This window comes from Poecilia reticulata, chromosome 19 (genome assembly GCF_904066995.2).
Source record: "Poecilia reticulata chromosome 19, P_reticulata-male-v2, whole genome shotgun sequence".
NCBI lineage: Eukaryota > Metazoa > Chordata > Actinopteri > Cyprinodontiformes > Poeciliidae > Poecilia > Poecilia reticulata.
Window position 1 is genome coordinate 9,535,585 of NC_088848.1, and position 13,715 is coordinate 9,549,299.

The window sequence follows — 13,715 nt, forward strand, 5'->3', positions numbered from 1 at the left end:
TACAGTTGGGAGGAGCTATGTAAAACAGGTGGCTCTTTTCTCGTTATTTCCGGTCTGGGTCTAGAAAACCACAGCGGTGTGCTGGCTTCAGCCCAAATGGAGGAGGATCTCAGAGAGTTGTCGCTAAGGGTTATTAAACTGATTAATTGCACAAATTATATTTCAAGTTGCAATAATTATGGCTTGCATCTAAAGCTTGTCGCAATAAATCAATCAATAATTTCCCTTCTGATGATTAATAGGTTTTGAAGGGAAATTTTGTTTAGAGAAGAAAATGCATTTTATTTATGGGTTCAGTTGTGTGTGGTTTTTATTTCCATTTTACTTATTGTTCCAGTGTTAAGCGTCCTTCACACAATTAAAAGTGCGTTTATCTTTGGGAGGACAAAGTTGAATTATTACGTCGTTATCAATACATCACCTGAAAATGGACCCGAAACAACGTTTTCATTTATTGCAATAATTTCTGGTTATTTTGACTTGCATCTAATAAAATCCAAAGTTTCGTTTTTCAGAAATTACAAATAAAAACAAGAAATATCAGCAGACTGAAATGTTTATTCATATACTATACGCTATATGCATTGGATATTTTTTACAGGAAAATTAACAACAATTTCTGCATCAATGCAGTGAAGCATTGATGAGATCAGCATTTTTTTAATTTATGAATCTCAGATTGTTTCAGCTGCTTTGTTGGTTTCTGCATTTTGTCTTCCTCTTGACATTATCCAATGGTTAAGTTTTGTCTATTCACTGCTTGGGTAGTCCTCTCCATTTCTGGTTTAGAAATATTTTTTTTATGTCTTAATCTAATTTACTGACTCACTGAATTTGGGATGGTTTTAATTTTTAATAGCATTCAGTTTGTATCCCAGGTGTGCAATAAGTTTCAAGTTTTGCTTTTTAAACATAAATCAGCTTATCAACGACCTTCAACTTCACTGAGATGCACCTCAACACTTTATTGAAGCGGGCTGAAGCAAATATGTGCACCCGCTGTGGACTCCTAGATCCAGGGCTGAAATCACTAACCATCGACTGACCAGTTAATTGAAAACTGAGAGCAGGGCCTCAGCAAAAACAAGTCACTCTTAGCAAAAAACAAAACAAAAAAAAACTAACACTGAATCTTAATTGTCACTCGTTTCTACCAACATGCTTCCCCAAAACATCAAAATCTTCTAAAAAAAACAAAAACAAAAACAAAAAACAAATAAGTAAAAAGTCTGTTGTCCTTCTTTTAAACATGCAAACTCTCCATGGGCAGCAGAAGAGAGAGAGACGCACACAGACAGATAAACAGGGAGAGATACATTAACATGGACAAAGACAGAACTTGGACTCACATACAATCTGATACATGACAATCTAAAAAACAGATCAGCTCTCAAAGATTTATCACGACTACTGTAACACACAGGAACATCACGTTTCAGATCTGTTTAACGTTTTAAGCGTCCAAACTCTTCTGCGCACACACAAAAGCATATTGTTATTTTAAGGATGAGTGAGTGGGTGAGTGTGTGAGTGTGTGTGTGTGTGTGTGTGGTGGGGGGGGGTTAAAAGAGGTGCAGAGGACTCTATCCACTCTCCTTCCTCCTCTCCCTCTGCATGTTCTGCGTGGGAGGCAGAGGGCGAAGGGCACACCCACCTGAGAAGTTTCTGGACACCAGCATGGTGGTGAGAATGGCTCCCTGGAGGAGAAGACGAAGGAGGAGAAGACGTGAGAAAGAGACGAGAAGAGAGAACAGAAGTTTTAGTTTGGTAGGATTTTTGCTTTTCCTTTAAACCGTTTTTCAAATCGGACAAAAGGTTTTTATTATTCTGCAAATTTAGCACAAGCAAAAATATCCATACACTTTCACATTTTGTCACATCAAAACCAGAAACTTTAATATTCTTTTTGATTTTATGTGATAAAGTACTACATAATTACCATGAATGGGAAGGGATTTTTTTCTTCACTTTTTAATGCTAATCTAAAAAAGAGTGGCATGCATTTATATTCAGCCAAATAAAGTCCAGTGCAACCAATTACCTTCACAAGAATTCACCTGTGTGCAATTAAAGATAAGGTTCTGTGAAGGCCTCAGAGGTTTGTTAGAGAAAACCAGAGAACAAACAGCCTCATGAAGACTGAGAAGGCAGGTCAAGAAGAAAATGGCGGAGAAGCTTAAAAGTCCGGTTATGTTGTGAAACGTAACGAGAGACGGATTACGGCTCAGTCTACAAAGTTTCCAATTCATACGCCAACTAGGCCTGTCACGATAACAAATTTTGCTGGACGATTAATTGTCTAAAAAATTATTACGATAAACGTTAATATTGTTTCAAGACCTTTTGACACAGATTTAATGGAAATGACTAATAATACATGCAATTTCCTGATAGATACACCTTATTTTCAAAAGAACACGTAACGCTGGAACTGATGAACTAAATAAAACAACCAAAAACAAAAATAAAATGGATACTCAGTCTCCATTAACAAAAACGTACTTGAATAAAAAGTAAACATAAAGCCAAAGTGGAAATAAATACTGCATTCAACCAAAAGAGTGCAGATTATGAAGTCTGTATGTATATTGCCCTTCAGTAATCACTAGATTTAAATAGAGAAGACAGGCACATCCGTCTACCTAATGCAGTAGTTCACACTACACCATTTTTTTGCCCCTATTTTCCCTTTACGAAAATCTTAGATTGTTGGCCGATCTAACCGATCATCCTGCAGTGTGTGGTGTGTTACGGTAGATCGTTGTGGCCGCTCCGATCTAAATCAGAGGTTTTCCCCGGTGGAGCTTAACGCAGCCCGTTGAATGCGACAGGTAGCCAATCAGAAAGTGTGGATTCTCCTTTGTGCTTTCTGAGGGGAAATTACGGAGGGGAATCCCAAACAGCTGACACGCAACCCGAAGTCCAGCAGACATTGGAGATGAAATGTGGAAACATCATTAATGTTTATTCAACATTTTGTGCAAAGAATATAGAAATGACAAGGGGAGAAGTTGGAGCCAAATTGATACCGCAGTTGATAAACCCAGTAGGTTTTCAGCTGTTCTTCATTAACGTGACATAAATGGGTTATAATGTTCATTCAATCAGGACTTTACGCTGACTCTAGCCACATGCATCACAGGTAGATTCTAGTAAAGCATTGATTAATGCCCGATTTTAAAATTTGTTAACTGGACTTGTAGCCATTATTTTGTGCCCATGTGGCTGGACACCACACGGCACGACAAACCCGATCGAACCGTTATACCTGGGATTTCTGTCGGCTAATGTGTCTCTCGGGTTTTGAAAATGGGCCGACAATCGGCTGACAACTTGTGTAGTGTGCGCTGGACATTAGACTAAGGAAATGAGGAAGGGAGGGTCAGTGGAGAGCACCGGAGCTGAGCCATTTTTCATTCAGTGTCATCAACAGAAATAAAAAAGGCAGGAAGAGACGATAACGACGATAATTAAAATGAGATCGATAGGTTTAATTTATCGTCCAATTAATTGATTTATCGTTTATCGCGACAGGCCTAACGCCAACTAAGCAAAGACCAGACAAGAACACTAGTCAGGAGGCCTATGGCAATGAGGGGAGCTGCAGAGATAGAGCTTATAGAGGGGGAATCGGCTGACACAATAACTGTTAGTTGTGCTCTCCACAAATCTGAATGTTTTTGCCACAATCCATGTAGTGCAAACAGTTAATATATACTAAAAGGGCATCCAGCTAGAGGAGACAGAAATTAGGCTTTAGGCCCTACAAGCAAAACTGTTGCATATAAGGATGAATTCACACCTGTTTGGTCCGCTTTAATTGAACTCTAGTTTGTTTGTCTAGAAAGTTCGGATTGTTTTCGGAAGTGTGAATGTGAAACAGAACTGATGGAGATCAAAAACATGAACTCTGGTTCACTTAAAAACCTCCGCTCATTTCCCTTGAAGTGAACTGACGCAGTTTGAATGCATAATCAAATGCCAAGTGCATCAGAGGCCACTCCAAATGCAGGAATCAGACTACCGCGAAGGGCATTCTGGGTAAATACAACCAAAACAGCCGCAAGTGTCTGGCGCTAACAGGAGAAATGGTTCGTTGTCTTTTACCAAAGAGAAAAGAGAAATCCTAAAACCTCTAAAATCTTCATTTTTTTTTGTTTACATTTTGTGCAGAAGGAGGTTGCACTCATTTTCTTCTGAGGTTTTCGTGTTGTTTCCTTCAGTAGTTCTTGATGTTATACTTGTAAAAAATTCTACTGAAAAATATTGAAGTCTGTGGTTGTAACGTGAAAAAGAAAAAAATTTAAAGGGTGTGAAAACCTTTGCAAGGCACCGTTACAGTAAGTTCAGTAAGTTCAGAGTCGTGTTACACCTTTATTTATGCAAAGAATTTAAATGATGTGAAGAAGCAGAACAGTTGCTGATTGATTCCAATAGTTTGCATGAATGACCATGAATGCAAACTACAGCAACTATTACTAGACATCATTTAAAGCATTTCAGTGCTGCTACCTAGAAAGGAATAAAGCTGGGCTACATATCAGTGATGATCGTAAAAGTGTTACAAAAACAGGGGGGCTTTTTATGCCGCGGTGCAAGAAAGATGTATTTTTAGACATCTGAGATAGCGTCAGAGCAACACAAAAAATACAGCATGAAAATTGTGATGAATGCTAAAGTGAAGGCATAACATAAGAAATCAAGTGATGACAATACAGAGTCCTGCATACACATGATAGCAGAGACCCAAAATGTTTATATTAAACAGTTTAAAATGTAATTATCAGGAGGTTAAATCCTAGGTAGCTCTGTGTTTAGTTGTACAGTAGCTCTAAATGTAAGGACTCCTGTTGCAAGCATGGAATAACAAAAAAAACAAAATATTTTAAAAACATCAAGAAATGTATAACTAGTAATCAAAAGCTATAGTTTCTTTTTGCTGCCATTTGCAGGAGAGCTTAGCTGCTATCTTTGCTTTTAAACCATCATGCTGTGTGTTTCACTGGAGGTCCTCATGTTACATCAAGCGTTGTCTTCTTCAGAAACTCTGCTTGCTTTGGATTGTTATCAGGCAGAAATATGTCTGCATATTGAGTCATCTCCTGATATTGTGTATCCATTGCCGTTTATGGCAGAATTATGACATATCAAAAATTCCCATCTTAGAACCACATCATCACATTCCCACTCTCGTACTTCTCTGGATAAGTCTAGGACTGGACTACAGGGTGGGCCGTAAGTTTCCATACATAGGAGAATGTAAAATGTGTATTTCTTTTATATTTCAGATACCCAAGAAGATCCGTTTCACAAAAGAGCAAAGAACTGAAATTATTCTGATGGCTGGATCGGGAAGCAGTTGCATGGTTGCAAAACTTTAACAGAAAACATGGAATGAGCATCACACACACACACACACGACACTGTGGCAAAACTTATTTGCAAGTTTCAGTAAACTGAAAATGTTGCAGATCAACCATGAAGTGGTCCAAGACGTGCAGCGATTACACAAAGTCACACAAAAATAAAAACGGTTGTCCAACATAAAATGTTTATTTTTCCTATGTATGGAAACTTATAGCCCTTATAGATTGAATGTAGACTGATTCACATGGCAAGATTTTAAAATTGTTGGTTGATTTTCAAAACCTGAGCAGTCAAACATGATGATAAAAACAGAGACAACAGTTGTGTGGTGTACAGCCACAAGACAACACATTCAGATGGGAAATCTCCAAAAGAAAAACACTTGAGATCAGAGTAAACAAACATGGCCGACGAGGAAGGAGCAATGGCGATAGGCTGTAGACTATTTCCAACAGAGAAAATAAAAATGACAAAAAAACCGTCTCAGATGTGAACCGGACTTTCTGGTGCGTCATCGCAGCAGTTTTGTCTTTTGTATTTCCCTCAGTCTTTCTGTCACGTCACTTCCTGATTGGCTACATGTTTCATTTAAAAAGCGTTTGTCCTTTGGGATACTGGGCCAAGACAATCCAACATGTTGGATATCCCCAACATTCCTAATATCATCTTTAGATGACAACAAGATAATAATCGACGCAACGGAAGGGGAAAATTTGGTTAAAAATCAGCATAAATATCTTGCCGTGTGAATAAGGCCTTATGTACAAAAACTACTCAACAGTATGATATTATAATTAGGACTGAAATAAAGTCAAACTGTGATTGATCTGACTTTATTTAAGTAAAGCAGAGAGATTTGAATTCAACTCGAGTCAAACTAAATCCTTCATAACTTGGTATAAACTTGACCAACATGAGATTAGCAATGAACTAGAGATTTAATAAGTCGTACTGAGTGAAATTGAGTTTGATGAGAGGAAACCCTACTGGCAGACATTTTTAAATCCTGCCACATTACAGTGGCAGTGAACAGAAGAATCGTTACATTGGTTGTAAAGTGTAAAAAGAAAAATCCCAGAAGAAGATTTCTACCTTGAGTTTTCGGCGAGCGTTGAATTTACGCAGACATTCAACAGTTTCCTGTCTGTGCATCATGGACGCCACTGTCGAACGGTGCTGTAAGAGAACAAAACATGATTGGCTTTAACACGTTTCTGAATCTACATATATCAGTAAATATAGCTTAAAGCAGTCTGTGTGACTGGGTCACTTACGCAGACCCATGGGTGTTTCAGGGCTTGTTCAGCAGTGATTCTCTTGGCTGGATTGATGGTCAGCATCTGGTTGATCAAGTTCTTCGCTTCTGGAGTGACAGTGTCCCACTCTGGAGATGGGAACTGTGGACATTTTGAACATAAATGAAGACATGGGAGGAAGAACAGAGCTAAAATCCATATTTCCTCTCGAAAGAGACCTGCTGGAGATTTTCTGCAGATTTCTGACCATAAAAAAAACAAACAAACATCTGAGCACCACTTTAAGATTTATTATAAAGTTTGTAAAAGCCATTGTTATATTGCAAGTGCAGAAGGAGGAACTCTACAAAACGCTGCAGTGTGACTTGATTAAACACCAACTAGAAGATAGGATACACCTTCCCATTCTCCTGCTTACACACAAACACACACCTCTGCAATGCGTCAGGAAAGCCCTGATAGGATCAATAGCTTTGGACCAGATCTCGATTGGACACTATTAAACATTCAAAAAGTGCTTAGCCAAACCTCTGCACTGCACCCACCGCAAATACACACCAACACACACGCACGGAGAGAAACAAAGAGCACTTACATCGTACGCTCCAGCTTTGATCTGCTGATAGAGTTTGTGCTGATCTTCATCCCAGAAAGGAGGATATCCAACTAACAAGATATACAGAATAACACCTGGCGGAGGAAGAGGCGGGAAGAAAGATCATGTTACAAAGCCGGATGAAGTGGTCGGCAATAAGGAGCATTCAGCAACAGGTGGTTCGCTCCACAACAGGAAACACAGAAGAAAACTTAGCTTATTTCAGCAAGTTCATTCAAAAAGCAACATTATGCTACATGGATTCATTGTATGAGTGATATTTTCCAACAATTTATTTCTTATTGTTTTCATCTTATGGCCCACAAAACCGTGAGCCGAAAAAAGAAAGCTGGCTGATTAGAGAGTGCTCTATCCATTCATAATAATGGAAAGTTGTGTGGAAGGAAAAACTGTGGTATAAAAGGCTGCACAAGCTTCAAGCGCCGCCACTCATGGACACATCTAGGACCAAGTCAACATCTGCGTGAATTCCTTCCTGAACAAGTGATTACACCATAAACATGCTGCCCATTTTTCACAGAAACTACATTTTATATTTTCATTTGCTGTGAGCCATAATCATCAAAATTAACCGAAATGCTTTTTGATGATGCTTTTAATTTCTTGACATGGATCTGTAATTGTCAGACTAACAAAAATAAAACTGTTATATCAGAATGGAGAGATCACACCACAAAGAAAAGTTAGAAAAAGTAGTAAGACTGGGAGATATGGTAAAAAAAAAATCTGATTTTATTTATACCAGATACATTTTTTTCATCCTCTCTTTTCTAAAAAAGAAAATTACAAATGACAGGAAATATTTTCAAAAAGGCTTTTTTTTTCAATCATCCCTTCTATGAGTTGTTAGGGCCCGGTTATGATATTTTTTGTTAAATTACGAGAACAGTAATAATATTAACAGAAGAAAGTTCTTAAAATTACAAAAAAAAAAAGGTATTTTTAATGAGGACAAAAGCTCAGCGGTTCTGTATTTGAAAGAGACAAACATTTCAAAGTCCTATTACTGATAATAATTTGATTTTTTTTGTTGTTGTTGGAGTACTAAAAATTACGTCTTTATTTTGGTAATATTCGGAAATAAAAATTCTGATTTTCCAAAATCCAAACGTGACGAATTGATAAAATCGATGAATTGCCAAGCCCTAGGAAAATGTTTTTATTTAGCTAAAGCCAAGATGTGGGACTTTAAAACTGTGAGCTCAAACTCACCGCAGGCCCATATATCCACAGGCTTGCCGTAGGGATCCTTCCTCAACACTTCTGGGGAAAGATAGCCTGGAGTTCCAGCAAATCCTGACCCAAAGAAAATTCAGAAATTGTGATCAGACACCAGTAAAATCATCACCTGGACTTTGAATATTTGTATGAAATTTCCAAATGATAGTGCCCTTTTTGTCTTCTTATGGAAGAACAGATGATAGAGGTGGATAGTAACTAGTTAAATTCACTTGAGTTATGTTTTGGAGAAGTATTTTTTACTTTTACTTGAGTAATATGAAGAATAGCTACTCTTAGTTTCTGAAAACTGAGTGTAACACCGAAATGCACCAGACAAGGAAACACACCTAGAATTTATGTAAAAGTGGGACCTCTTGTTTGCACACAAGCTTTGTTATTCTAATATTAGCCTGATGTACCATTTGGAAATCAAGAATATAAAGTAAACACTAAATATTGTCATCTAAAGCACTTATAAACACACATACTACCTACTGTGTAGGTAGTGTGTTTTATTTTAAGTTTTATTTTTAAAGATTTTATTTGCAAGGGTTTTCTTCTGAGTAAATCCAATATGTTGTAACAATTTATTTGTAGTATTTTTTTCATTTCCATCTTTAAAATATAAGAATTTGAACATTCCTTTATATATTTTTTCTGTCAGACATTTTTAAATACAGCATAAAATCAGGTACTATGATGAAACGATCAGTACTCGAGTCGCCTTTCTATGAAATACTTTGCTTACTTGAGTAATTTCTAGAATGGTTACGTTTTACGTAAAAGTTGTGCTACTCTTACTGGAAAAAATTCTTGGGAGTCACAAGAAAATGCATCTCAATCAACTCATTTCTGCCAAACAGAGGCAGCTCAGCTGTCAGCCAAGACAAAATGACCCAAACATAAACTACAAAGTGGAAGTGATTTGTTTAAGCAACGATGCCTGCAAATAATCTATGGCTTCTGAGAGGCAGTGGGTGTGCTCCTCTGCAGATTATCAGACTTATTCAGCAACAACTCAAACTACCCACTGCTAAAAGGACATTCATGAGTTTCTGTGTGATTTCTTACCAAACCAAGCCTGCTGTTCTCCCTGCACCTCGATAGCGAGGCCAAAGTCTGCCAGCTTCACTGCAGCTCCCTTCATCTTACTGGCCAGCAACAGGTTCTCAGGCTGACACACACACACACACACACGCACGCACACGCACACACATATGGGGAAGCAGAATGTAGGACAAGAGATGAAGATAATTGCAGACACTCGTCAGTGGAGTTCTTTTTCAGAAATATTTATTTTTGATGCGTTTGACACAGATTGTGTGGGGGTGGAGAAAAGGTGTGAGAAAGCCACAGAAAGACAGAAGAAAGGGGAAAGGATGGGTAGTTAACAATCTTCACAACACCTTATATGGGCATGGTTTGGTAGCCATGGAAACCACTCGGGAGGCATTTGGGCAGAGCTGCACGCTGCATGCTAAACGGAGAGCGTACTTAGCGAGAGGCGGCATGTGTGGCAGCGTTTTAAAGGGCTGTAGTTTGGGCAGCGGGACATGAAGGAACGCAGGAAAAAGCCCACTCTGGATAAAAGGCTAACAAATCAGCCATGCAGCGCTCAAAGTAATAGCGTTATTCTGGGACACAGGAACCGCACATCGAAGTCTGAGGCATGTTTTCAGGAGCGATGCACCAATCAATCCACCAGAGATCGTATGCTTCCCTCGAAAGGTTCTGCGTCGGCGAGACGCAGGTCAAATACTGAAAAATTGGATTATATTCCTCGATTAAATGCGACAAAGCTAAAAACACACTGCCCTTTTCAGCCTTTTAATACAACAACCAATAACATCTATGCTGATGCACATTTTCTTTACCTTATTAACAATCACATAAAGGTGGAACAGACATTAATCTGGCAACCCTCGCCTTGCGAATTCCTTCATAGTCAAACAAAAATGACCAAATATTAAGAAAACTACTAAACATGTTCTTTCTTTTAAGCATTGTAGTCCTTGGTGACACAGTGAGGATGTGGGGGGAAATCAGTAACCGTCAGAATTCAGCAAAACACGACTTGACTCAAATCAGCAAAGTATAAAAACATTCACAACGGCAGATGAAAATGAGAAATGGCAAACAAATTTTAAATATGGAACCTGCAAGATGGGTGGATGGACAGATGGAGAAATGGATGAGAGGGAGATGGATGGATGCACATATGGATGAGTGACTGGACGAACAAACTGATGGTTAGACAAATGGAGACAGATAGAAAAACAAATGGACAGATGGATGAATAAATGAATGAATAAAGACGGTTGGAGGGATGGATGGATGGAAACAGACGGACGAGAAACAGATGAATGGACGGATGAGAAACAGATGAATGGATGGATGAGAAACAGACTGATGGACAGATGAGAAACAGACTGATGGGTGGATGAGAAACACACTGATGGACAGATGAGAAATAGACTGATGGACAGATGAGAAACAGATGGGTGAATGAGAAACAGATGGGTGGATGAGAAACGGATGGGTGGATGAGAAATGGATGAGAAACAGACTGATGGATGAGAGAAGGACGCATGGACAGGAAACCGAGATGGAAAACAGGGATGGATAGAGACAAACGATGATTAAAAGGATGGACAGATGGGTGGATGGAATGAATGGATGATTGGACGGATGTCTCCTAAGCAACCAGCTGGGAGTCAGAGGGCACTACTCTACCTCCATGTGACCAACTGAAACTGTTTGGTGCAACCTTTACAAGTTCTCAAACTGTGTAAAAATCTGTAAAAATGAACATTTGAACCTGTGAAGAGATTGTCTCTATGACTTGGAGAAACTATGTTAGGAAAAAAAAATAGAGGTTGCATAGAATCCGTCTTCCTGCATTGAAAGCCAATCAGAAACTGAGCCAATCAGCAATCTAGGTCAACTCAAGCCCCTCCCACGATGCTGCACGAGAGTCATGTCGTCACGCAGGTTGTCCTGGCAACTCCTGTGGCTGTGCCCTAACCTCTTTGCTCATGGCAGAACTAAAAATGCATGCATGCATGTAATCCTGCATGCATGCATGCATTGTTCGAGTCGTCGTCTTTTTCCGTGCCAAAGGTGGGAGACGAACCCCTCCACGTGATCATGACTCACCATCTCTGTGCTCTGCATGGGCGCACATGCATGAGCACATACGCGCAACTCCGGTCAAGGACAGAGAGGATGACAGATGTGACAACAGATAGAGAAACAGAGGGGGGGGAAATAAAACGGGAGGGGAACACAGGAGATGAGGGGAGAAAAAAAGACACAGAAATGGAAGAAAAACTGCAGAGAGAAAGAAACGGAGACTGAGAGCCATCTGTGTGTTGCCATGGCCACGAGCAGAGGTGTGGGTAAGAGAGTGTGCGTGGTCGTCTCACTCACCTTGAGGTCTCTGTGCACAATATCATGCTGGTGGATATGATTGACACTTTCCAAGATCTGACTAATGCAGTGACTACAGAGAGGGAGACAGAAAAGAGGACAAACAGGGCGAAGTGTCAGCCACTGGCCTTCATCACAAAAACATGACGTTCGCTGCACATGATTTGTCTGTCGTGTGTTTTCGCCGGAGCCTGCGGGAATTTCGTGCCACTACAAAACTGCATTTCACTGCAACATTATCTAGAAATCATGAGGAAGAGCAGCCTCATGAGAGACACTTGGGAGCGAAAGACGCATCTGCTGTGCATTTAAGGGCAGTTATGGCGTACATTTTCGAGAAAAAAGTAGGAAGTTTGTGCAGATGCAGCATCAGAAGTTAATCTAATTGATGTAAGTAATAGTTATTTATTTAAACAGTTCTTTCAGGATGAATAAACATTAAACAGTATATGACTCTTAGATTAATTCACAAATGGTTAAAATTGTACATCAGATACATAATGTCCCCTCCATTTGACTAAACACTTTCTAGAATTTGGTATCATTTTATGGGAAACTTGACGATTTGTTAATTTAAACTCATTTGTAATCCGATTTAAGCATACAGTGAAAACATTTTCAGTGAAAATGAGGTAGTCTTTTTTTGAAAGGTTAATATAGACTACTGCATATAACATTTTTCTTTAACGATTTCAATAATTATCACAACCGTTTCAGACCAACAATCCAATTTCTAAAATTGCATTTATTTTAATATTTTTTATATAAACTGAGTACAAGAACAAATCAAACATGTGACTTATGAACAATGACATTTAGTTTCAAAACTAAACTCACATCACCTAAAACAAGTAAAACATGTTCCACTGTCTCGGCTAGCAACAATGATGTAAAGACACATTTTGCAGTACTGTTCAAGAGTTAAAATATTGCATCTTTTAAAACAAGCAGTTTCACACAACTAGTTGCAATCTCTTCTCCATCTTGTAAAAAAGCTGCCTGATAAGCCACATGCTGTGCATTGAGTGTGTTATTAAATTTATCAGGGTTATCGTCATTGAACATTTTCTGTTTCTCAATAGAATACACTAATGGTTTAATTTCCCCATCACTGATATCAACCTTTATGTGTCTACTTCAAAACCAGACCTGACAAGCATTTCTCAGCAGGAACAGTCAACTGTGTCCAGTTTTTGCACCATTAAACCCAAACTGCCCTCCTTGGATGAAAGGAAATTGGTTAGAATGATCAGGAGTTGCAGCCATAGTTGATATACTGAATTTATTTGGATTATTATCAAAAGGCCAGTTAGTGCCAGGAAGCCAACTACTTTAAATCTCTGTCTACTAATTCTGCTAAGAGTGATCAAATATTAAAGCTGCACAAATCACAATATCAAGGTCTGCACTGACACAAATACTTTGGTGATAATATTAAACATCTTACCAAATGCAGCATGTTGCATCATTATTAGATGTTAAGAAACAAGTATGGCCTACATAATGTTCCTTGAGCGATGCACATTTTATGTTGAAGGTCATTAAGGGCAGTTGGTTAAACAAAACTAATATTCAGCAACTGCATTGCAACTCTATCAAATATCCACTCAGAAGTTTTATTGATGGATACAATAACGTCTTGCCGGGTGTATTGGAGCTTGTATGTATAATTATGACCCAGTGGGGATTAGAGAAACTTCTGCTCCCAGTGCTCATCAAAGCTTAAAACAGGTGTAGTCAGTAAATAATGAAATAAAGAAATAAAACAAAATGTATGATTAAAAGCTCAAAATAAATATGACAGCTGTTGGCATTTTGAGTGAACG

At 38.7% G+C, this 13,715-nt stretch overlaps 1 protein-coding gene across 29 annotated transcripts in view; it reads right to left on the reverse strand.

The window, feature by feature from the left end:
* LOC103481524 (calcium/calmodulin-dependent protein kinase type II subunit gamma) overlaps nucleotides 1-13,715 on the reverse strand; it is a 60,735-nt gene that overhangs the window by 22,427 nt on the left and 24,593 nt on the right. For all 29 annotated transcript variants that reach the window (XM_081601050.1, XM_081601044.1, XM_081601048.1 and 26 more), the window contains 7 exons: nucleotides 11,890-11,962; nucleotides 9,532-9,634; nucleotides 8,452-8,535; nucleotides 7,219-7,313; nucleotides 6,642-6,764; nucleotides 6,460-6,543; nucleotides 1,655-1,697 (listed from right to left, as the gene is read on the reverse strand). In XM_081601050.1, coding sequence (XP_081457176.1) covers nucleotides 1,655-1,697; nucleotides 6,460-6,543; nucleotides 6,642-6,764; nucleotides 7,219-7,313; nucleotides 8,452-8,535; nucleotides 9,532-9,634; nucleotides 11,890-11,962 — 605 coding nt within the window. The remainder of the gene's footprint in view (nucleotides 1-1,654; nucleotides 1,698-6,459; nucleotides 6,544-6,641; nucleotides 6,765-7,218; nucleotides 7,314-8,451; nucleotides 8,536-9,531; nucleotides 9,635-11,889; nucleotides 11,963-13,715) is intronic.